The sequence below is a fragment of the Trichechus manatus genome, unplaced genomic scaffold (assembly GCF_000243295.1).
Source record: "Trichechus manatus latirostris isolate Lorelei unplaced genomic scaffold, TriManLat1.0 scaffold00026, whole genome shotgun sequence".
Lineage (NCBI taxonomy): Eukaryota > Metazoa > Chordata > Mammalia > Sirenia > Trichechidae > Trichechus > Trichechus manatus.
In genome coordinates, this window is record NW_004443962.1 from 20,159,974 (window position 1) to 20,169,602 (window position 9,629).

At 38.6% G+C, this 9,629-nt stretch overlaps 1 protein-coding gene across 1 annotated transcript in view; it reads right to left on the bottom strand.

Annotated features, from left to right (window-relative positions):
* Nucleotides 1–9,629, bottom strand: part of GRAMD1C (GRAM domain containing 1C) — a 73,642-nt gene that overhangs the window by 33,217 nt on the left and 30,796 nt on the right. The window contains exons 5-6 of the mRNA XM_004373674.2: nucleotides 6,911–7,043; nucleotides 3,391–3,553 (exon numbers count right to left, since the gene is read on the bottom strand). Of these exons, the coding sequence (XP_004373731.1) occupies nucleotides 3,391–3,553; nucleotides 6,911–7,043 (296 nt within the window). The remainder of the gene's footprint in view (nucleotides 1–3,390; nucleotides 3,554–6,910; nucleotides 7,044–9,629) is intronic.

Sequence of the window (9,629 nt, forward strand, 5' to 3'; positions counted from 1 at the left end):
AACCACACCACCATCATTCTCCCAAGGTGTGTTCACACCACAGGAACCACACCACCATCATTTTCCCAAGGTGTGTACACACCACAGGAACCACACCACCATCATTCTCGCAAGGTGTGTACACACCACAGAAACCACACCACCATCATTCTCCCAAGGTGTGTATACACCACAGGAACCCCACCACGATCATTCTCCCAAGGTGTGTACACACCACAGGAACCACACCACAATCATTTTCCCAAGGTGTGTACACACCACAGAAACTATACCATGATCATTCTTTCTTTCTAGGTATGTACACAACACAGAAACTATACCATGATCATTCTTTCTTTCTAGGTATGTACACAACACAGAAACTATACCATGATCATTGTTTCTTTCTAGGTATGTACACAACACAGAAACTATACCACGATCATTCTTTCTTTCCAGGTATATACACAACACAGAAACTATACCATGATCATTTTCTTTCTTTCTAGATATGTACACACCACAGAAACTACCCCATGATCATTCTTTCTTTCTAGGTTTGTACACAACACAGAAACTATACCACATTCATTCTTTCTTTCTAGGTATGTATATAACAGAGAAACTACACCACCATCATTCTTTCTTTCTAGATATGTACACAATTTATACAGAGAGTTTTACCGTTATCCTTTATGTAATTTATCATTAATGTTAGTTTAATAGGAACTTAAAAATGCAACTACTTTTTAACGATCATTCTTTAAAAAGAGCAGGTGAGAAAGACCAACCAAAACAATTCCTTGTCTTGGCGTCACTTACTTATTTGGCCACTGGGTGCCAGGATAGATCTTCCTAAAGTCGCAAGTTCATTCAGGCAGGGTGTAACTAATTCATGCCCTGCCGGCATACTAAAGTGTGAATGGTTACTCATGACGCTTGAACCTTTTAAAAAATTTCCTCCCAACAATCTCTTCAAAATAACCCAACAACTGTCTTCTCTACACATTCTATGACTTTTAGGAACTGGTGAATTTTTATATATGTTGTCAGGGGTTTTCATTAAAGAGACTTCAGTGTTCCCTAAGCAAGGTCTAACCCAAACAATAACTGGACTAGCAAATACAGTCATGCCTGACAGGTCCAAATCATCATAATGTTCCCTTACTAATACTCTGAGCACTGCTAGTAGGGAAAAGGACATACCAAGAACCCATTGGTGTTATTACCTTTCCTGAAATTTGAAAGCAGTCACTCCTCTTGCTCTTTCCCAATGTCTTCCAACTTCACTTACTTTAATGTCAATGATCTTACAACTTCAAAAAAAAAATTCCTTAAAATGCCCACTTAATAAGTATGACACAAGCCCCAGGTTACTGGTACTCATTTTGACAAAGTAGAGAGAACACAATTTGCTGTATGAGTTGTCTTTGAGCAACTGCTTTTTACTTTCATTATATTCTCTACTTTTGTACCTCTCTATTTTTTGGTTTTGGTTGTTACAAGAAGGTAACACAATTACAGTGTTTATAACATAAATCTTAAATCTGAAACACAAGAAATACTAAATCTTTTATCTCTTCCTCAGTCCTAACAGCAGTATAGCAAACTAACGTGTGCTTTGGAGGTTTTTAAAATATCTTTAAAAAACTGAATCTTAAATTACGGAAGACTTGCATTAATATAATCAACTTACATTTATATAAAATGGTTGGGAAATGGTTTACTTTGACTAACGCAGAATTAATGTTAACTGTGATACGTGTAATGCCAGTGGAGATGCCTCTTCTTCATTCCCTCCAAGGTGAGGGAGCTGAATTAGGATAACTGTTGGCCTCTCTCTGCCCCTTTATTGACTCCTCTCATCGAGAGATGATTAGGAAATACGGAAGAGCACAATGGGCAGGGTTGGCACATGTCTGTCCTTTTGCTTCTCCAAGGACAATCTCTCCTATGCCTTGGGTGGAGGTCAAGCATTGCCTGCAACTGTGTGGGTAAGCCTATCTTAATCTATGGCTCATTCAGCAGCCCATTATCTCTCACACACACCCACAGGCTCCAACTTCATCACTCTTAGTATTAGAGGTGATATTTTGATCTCTAGCTGGCCTGCTCTTTGTTTTTTTCCAATTTGGTTATAACTTGGTGGTTAAGAAGGGGTGTTATTTGCTGAGCCCACTCAAGATCTGATATTTACATAGATTATATGGATTACAATACAAAACATGTAATAAAAATATCATCCAGAATATAATGCTTTTGAAATTCCGACAGCTTTGGGGTCATGATTCTGATAAATATTTTCATTATGTTGGAATTAAGCTAAATCTCTGCTGACCTTCTAAAACCAAATAAGTTGCTTTTTAATGCAATATGGAATATGGTTATCATTTGTCTTTCTAATAAATTTCAACTATAGCATACTCCTCCTAAAGTGAATTAAAATTAAATGGAAGTTGAGTACAGTAAAAAGAAATCGAATTCAGAAGTACGGAACTATGACGAATTGCCTTGCTTTCAAAAACTCATCCTATTATTCTAAAATATAACCACTTCAAAGTCAAAAGCCTGTGTCTTCACACACAGAAAGTTGAATAGTCTCCTCAGTAACATCAATGGGTTACATTTTTTTTTAAACCCCATTTACTGATTGACAGATTTCTAGAATTTTTGAGGATCTTCTTTACTCTCTTTTGGTAGCTTCCCAATAATTTAAATTAACATTCATCTCGGAGTGCTCCCGCCACCACTACTTGCTTTAAGAATTATACACAAAACAGGCTTATCGGGAGCAGTCTTTGCTAAGTTGTCTTTTTCAAAAACAGGGAAAGGAAAAAAGAATCTGGGAAGTGTTGGGGTTAAGTAAGAAGAACGCAGAGCTGGGAGCCCTGGTCACTAACCCTAGCTCTGCAGTCAAGTGGCTGCATGGTTTTAGATTTAACCCATCTGGGTCTCGTTTTTCCTATCAGTAAAATGAGAAGAAACCTATAGGGTCACTGTGAGCTGGAATCGACTCAACAGCTCACAACAACCACCACCGCCACTTGGATGAACTCAAAGGTCATTCATTCCACGTATGAAATGGGAGCCTGGCTTAACTGCCTGGCACATAGAAGCGAGCGTGCAGGTTTTTATGAGCCTGTTTGCTTATCCATTCCTACTGCTCCATCTCCATTACCGTAAGGCTTGGAATTTTAAAAGCTAAATGGGACAGAGGTTTTCAAATTCCAGGCTTCTTAAGGGGAGACAGGCGAAAGTTAGCAGCCTCTTTCTCCTATTTTCTGTAATTTCTATTACTTTTTTGGTTCTTTATAGGGTGAGACTACACCTAACACAATTCTAAACAGTAGACACCTAATAAAAAGATAAACGTAACTGTAATTTTATTAAAGTTTATAAGAAATTCTTTACCTTCACCAACAGAATCTGAACTGCTGCTTTTGTCCAGGGAAAGATACTCATTCGTATTCAAGTTCAGCAATTTTGATGGCACTCTACTTAACCTCTTTTCTGAAGTTAGTAAAGGACTCTGCTTGATCAGATTCTCACTATGGGGCTCCTCTTTTCCTAACCCCTAAGAGGCAAAAAAAAAAAAAAAAAAATTTAAAAATTAAAAAACAGATTATAAACTTTGACTTTACAGTGAGAACTATAATAATAAGAATGCTTTGAAATATTGCTCTTTGAAAAACAGTTACAGCATTTTGCTTATGTTTGTATCACATTTCCAATGATGCTAAATTTCAGTACTTAAGACGTTGGTACATAGTAAATACCATTCTAAAGTCATCTTCTTATACAATTATAAATATCAAATTTATGAAGAACTTCAAATAAAAAGAACATAGACAGTTAGCACTAGATAAATCACGTAAACAGCACTAGATAAATCACCTAAACAGAAGGGAAAAGGGGCAGAGAAAAAAAATGGAGCAATTAGCTCTTTAGGGTGTGAGAGGGAGAGGAGTCTCCCAGCCAGTTCCTGCCCCATCATCTCAAGGAACAGCTCACCCATCTCTCAAGACCAGTAACTGAACAGAAAAGGAAAAGAAAATAGAAAAATCCACAAAAGAGTACAGTAGGGGAGAAAGGATATTACAAGAGAAACCAATTTCATAGGAAACTCTTAAAAACACAGTTGGCTTTACTGTTAAGGGATTAAGGGGTTGGCCATTAAAATAATCCAGTATATGATGCTATCCACACTTTCTGGGAATGGTTTAATAAAGACATGTCATTTTAACAATAAATTGAATGTTAGGCATTAAAGTATGAATGCCATTGCTATGTTTGTATTCAAGTAGAAAAGTATTATAATTAGGCTTAATAGGACAGTGTAAGAAATCTATACAAACTGTACAGAAACTACTTCCTTGCACTGTCTGTGTGACTGAGAGTTAGAAGCAGATGAAAGAGAGCAAACAGCACATAAGCAATCCTTGCACTTCCTGCCCCACGAGATCCTGTGCAGCACTGAACAGCAGAAGCAGCTCCAGGGAGGATTCAGGCTTCCGTCAGCCACTCAGAGAGCAGAGCAACAACCGGGACCCAGGACAGAATTTATTAAAGGATTTCATGGACTATCCTAGTCACAGGATTGATTCTTCAAGCAGAGATCACTGCTAAAAGTCGAGACTTGATTTACCTGGGAGTTCCACACTACAAACCAACATGCTTATTTAGCAGACTCAGGTCACTTTATCCGATGCTAACCAGAGTAAACTTCTCTTTAGCTTCATACTTTATGAGCTCTGTTGCTAATTAAGATATACTTCCCATGGTGAGGAATAGAAGATAGATGAGTATTTGTACGAAAACAGTCACTTTCGTTGAGTATCTCTGGCATCTGGGTGATCTTTATTTTCTTCTTATACTTTTCTATATTTCCTGAATTTTTACAAAGAGTATTAATTTTATAACTTAAAAAAAAACAATTTCCATTTTGGGGACAAGTTATTTCTAATACTTGCTGGAAGTGAAAATGCAGCAAAGTAAGTGACCTAAGATAAATGTTGACATCTGAGATCTCACCATGCTGCTCTTAAGGAAAGGAAAAAGAGGACTGAGCTTCTATACTGCCTGTATCCTACAACCTGAAAACATCTATAACTCACTGAATGTATGACTGGTTTTAAAACATTAAATCATTTCTCTACATTCTTCCCCTTCACCGAGAGAAATGTGACTTCCTTGAGGGGCAAAACTGACAGTTAACTACACCAAGAGCAGGTACAGAAGAAATTTCAGAAAGGCCATAGGAAAGACTTTAGAGATGAGTAGTTCTGAGAACTCAGTCCTCAAAGTCAGGCTTTTGTAAAAGGACAGAGACTGCAAGACATCCCCCAGTCTTGTTACCTTCCCAAAACTGAGTGCTCTGGTCTTCTCACTGGATACAAAGAGATCAGCATCCAGAGTCACCGTTCTTCACCAGTAATAATAAGTCCCTAAATGTCTCTAGATGAATAGGCTCTAGAGAAATCCACAACATGAAATCAGACTGAGATGATGACGGTTGCCTGAAACAAGCTGATAATTTGGTGTCCTTTCACATAAATCTATTCTATTTCAATGTTTCCCCAATATTTACTCAAAAGAGATCCTGGTAGCTCCACGGGGAGAACAGAGAAGGACCATTACTTGCCATACACAGATTCACCTTCAATTATAATAATAGCTTATGGTTATTGAATACTTAATGTGTGCTAGAGACTGTTCTAAGCACTGTCACATATATTAATTCATTTAATCTTTATAAAAACCCTATGATGTATTATCCTCACCTTACAGCTGAGAAAAAGAAGGCATAGAGAGGTTAAATAATTAAGTTAATTTATTTAAGGTCATTAAGTAACAGAGGTAAGATTTGAAGCTAAGCAGTCTGGCTCCAAAGCCCTGCTCTAAACCAAGAAATTCAGCTTTGGCTCCAAAATTTGCATCCCAAAGAGCAGAACAAAAGCTCTGCTGTAGGAGTACTCTTAGCACCCAGAATGTGGTCTCTAAATACCATTCTCCACAAGAGGAACTATGGCTCATTCAGAAGATGGCTGATTGTAAGTCTGGGGTAGAAAGTGTACAAAATGTGCCTGGGACATATTGTTGTGCCAGAAAGAAAGGAAGCCATCAGGGACTACTAGTCATTTCAAAAGGACAGAGGAGCTGAACTGAAGGTTCCCGTTGGCAAAGATGGGTAAACTGAGTGGCAAATAGAATGACTCCACAAGACTGAAATTCACTGAAATAAAAATCTACAGGCTCACAGTGATACCAAAAAAAATAGAGGAAGAAACTAAGTAACTAACTAACCAAAAAGCTCAGAAGTTAACTGGACCCACCTGCTTTAGATGGCAGTTCAATTAAGAAGCACCTCTTGTTACTGAGTAGTCCTGGTGGTGCAGTGGTTAAGAGTATGGCTGCCAACCAAAAGGTCAGTGGTTTGAATCCACCTGTCACTCCTTGGAAACCCTATGGGGCAGTCCTACCCTGTTCTATAGGGTTGCTATAAGTCAGAATCGACTTGACAACAACAGGTTTTTGGGGCCTTATTGTTACTGAAGCATGCTGCTCAGAGGCCTCGTCTCATTCTTCAAAGCAGATTCCTTCCACCACTCACACTACTTGCCCCAGGAAGAGTGCTGCTAACAACGAATTTCTCCATCTTGTTATGCTTTTAATGATGTTTATCCCCCTTATAGACTGATACTCAGGGAACTCTGTGGTAGGTCTGTACCTTATCCAGCTCAGAACAAAACCACACATTACTCCCATGTAATTGTTGCTACTTGTAGACTTAAAACTCTTCTCCTAAAATGAAGTAGCAGCCTGATATCTTATGTTTTTAAAGATTTTGTATATTGTGTTGTTATTTGGTCTTATACTATGACTAACACATGGTAGTAACAGACACATTTTAAAAGGGATATCACATACTAACCTCTTTTGGTGTATTTCCACTGAATGACTCGGTTTCTGACCCCCGGCTCACTGATTCACGGGTAAAACTGATTGACTTGGATAATTTTTCATCTCTCTCCCCAGAGTCATCCAAGCTGCTTCTTCCTGGACTTCTGTAAGAACCACATCATTACAGAAACATAAACAAGGCCACCTCCACACAAGTAAGTGACTTGGTCTTCTTACTGAGTTCATTTCTCCATTATAAAACATTTTGACTACAAATGGATTATTGTAATATGACACGCATCTACGTATACCAAGGCTATCTTCTTAAATCACATGCAAATTGACTTTATTTCTGAAAATAGGATGTGCTTATATGAGATTCTGTAAATTTCAGAAACCATTAAAAAATTAACCAAGTACAAGTGGCCACAATAACAACTAATTAAACGAATATTGCTTGTTTAAATTTCAGTGCGTGGATGGACAACCACCAAGCTTTGAAAGGTGCAGGGTGGATGTGGATACCAGCCACCGCCAGAAGGCAGTCTGAGATCTCCTTCTCTGACTCATCTCTGGCTGAGATGGAGCATTCCTCCAGGAAGTGGAGGCTCCTGATGTCGGAGCCCATCAATCAGTCCAAGCTCTCCTTCGCGCTCTTCTTATCCCTAAGAATGAGGTTTAAGAAACAGCTTTCAAATGATCATAGGGCCAAGATGACAGTGTCCTGGGAGCTGATTTTCCTCCCTCAGGGAACAAAAAGAAAGGAAAGTCTACTAAATGTAAAAGGAGCACAACCTTCTCCAGTGTTCAACCTTACTCCCACTATTATTATTCCCATATAGCCATTGCTACTTATAGGCTTAAAGCTCTACTCTTAAAATAAAGTAGCAGTCTGACATCTTAAGCCATATCACTCTGAGGAAGGAACAGAAAAGCTAAAGAGCCTTTCAATCCTATTCTGTGGTGCCCAAATCATACTGCTATCAAGTCACTCCTGGCCCAGGCAGAATGGCAGGGGCTCCCTGGGACTAGCCCACCAGCTGAGTATCTGCACTTTAGGATTTTAAGGATGGAGGTAAAGTGTGGGAAAGGAATGAGGGAAGGAAGAGGGGGAACGGGAGGAAGGGGTTGGGAAGAAGATGGGGCAGAGCTGAGGAAATGCAGATTTGAAACAGACATGCTTCCCTCAGAGCTTGGAAGAAGGGGAAGAGGAGTAGAAGAGGGCACGAGATCCTGTCATGCCTGCTCTGAGAAAGCTCTCAAGCCCCCGAGGAAGAAAACAGCAGCTTTGCTGGTGACCTTAAAAGGCTAGCCCGGAGAGTATGTATACAGCAGCTGGTCAAAAATATTTACTCTTTCCTTCTTCAAAGACTAAACTTTTCAAACCAGCAGACACCTTGGAGATCATTCAGTTCAACTGCCTCATTTCATAGATAAGTAAACTGAAGACCAGAAAGGTTAAGGGATTTGCCTGAGGTTGCTCAGCGACTTGGAACGAAGTCCAGACTAGAATACAGATCTTCACTACAATCCAAGGCTCTGGGTATTAGATCATTGCTTTTCTACCCAAGTCCAGCACCTGAGAGAGGCGGGTAAACTTTACAAGGAGAGCAATACAATGGAAATTTTCAGCTTTGAAGAAAACATAAAATATACATGTGCAACCATGTAAAAAAGACTGTAAAATACTGATGCTGAACTGAAGCGATATAAACAGCAGCAGACTAACTAGAAGGATACCTAGATAAGTAACATTTTGTACACACACTGAGACTTTCCAAAGATTTCCATTTTAAGATTTATTTGCTATAGAGCATTTTATAACAGTTTTAGTGAGATATAATTCACATACCATAAAATTTATCCCATTTAAGATGTACAATTCAGTGGTTTACAGAGCTGTTCAACCAGCACCACTATCTAATTTCAGATTATTTTCATACCAAAAAGAAACCCCATACCCATTAGCAATCATTCCCCATGTCTCCATCCTCCTGGCCTCTGGCACCTAATCTACTTTCTGTCTCTTCAGGTTTACAGATTCCAGACTCCACTTCCTGTTAATGGAATCATACAGTGTGTGGTCTTTAATGACTGGCTTCTTTCAGGTGTACAGTGTTTGCTATAGAATTCTCATGTGTAATCTGTAGCTGTTTTAACTGATACGGCCTCAATTATCATGGGTCAAAATGCACCTTTACTTGCACAGGTTAATAAAGACGTCCACTCTTCCAAACGAATCCCCATTAGTCAAAAAATAATCTCTCTACCTTTCTTTATTACATTATCTATTTTTCCTTTGTGGCCTTTATTATTTTCTACCTTGAATCATAATTATTTACATGCATGGCTTACCTTCCCCACAGTTCTATAAACTCCTTTCATTAACGCATTCAATATTTATTGAGTGCCAACCACATGCCAAGCACTATGCAAGGGAATCCTTGAGAAAAAGTGATGCTATCTCTGAATCCCTGAAAATACCTGCTATCTATGTTATTCTACTGTTATCTATAACTCAGAGATTTATTTCACTAGCTCCAGATCCTTAATAAAAAGGTTTACTAAAACTGTGAAGCATCTCATAACATGGATGAAACCAGAGGACATTATGCTGAGTGAAATAAGTCAATCACAAAAGGACAAATATTGTATGAGACCTCTATTGTAAAAACTCATGAGAAAGTTTACACACAAAAAATAACAATCTTTGTTGGTTACAAGGGATGAGAGGGGTGGGGAGGAAATAC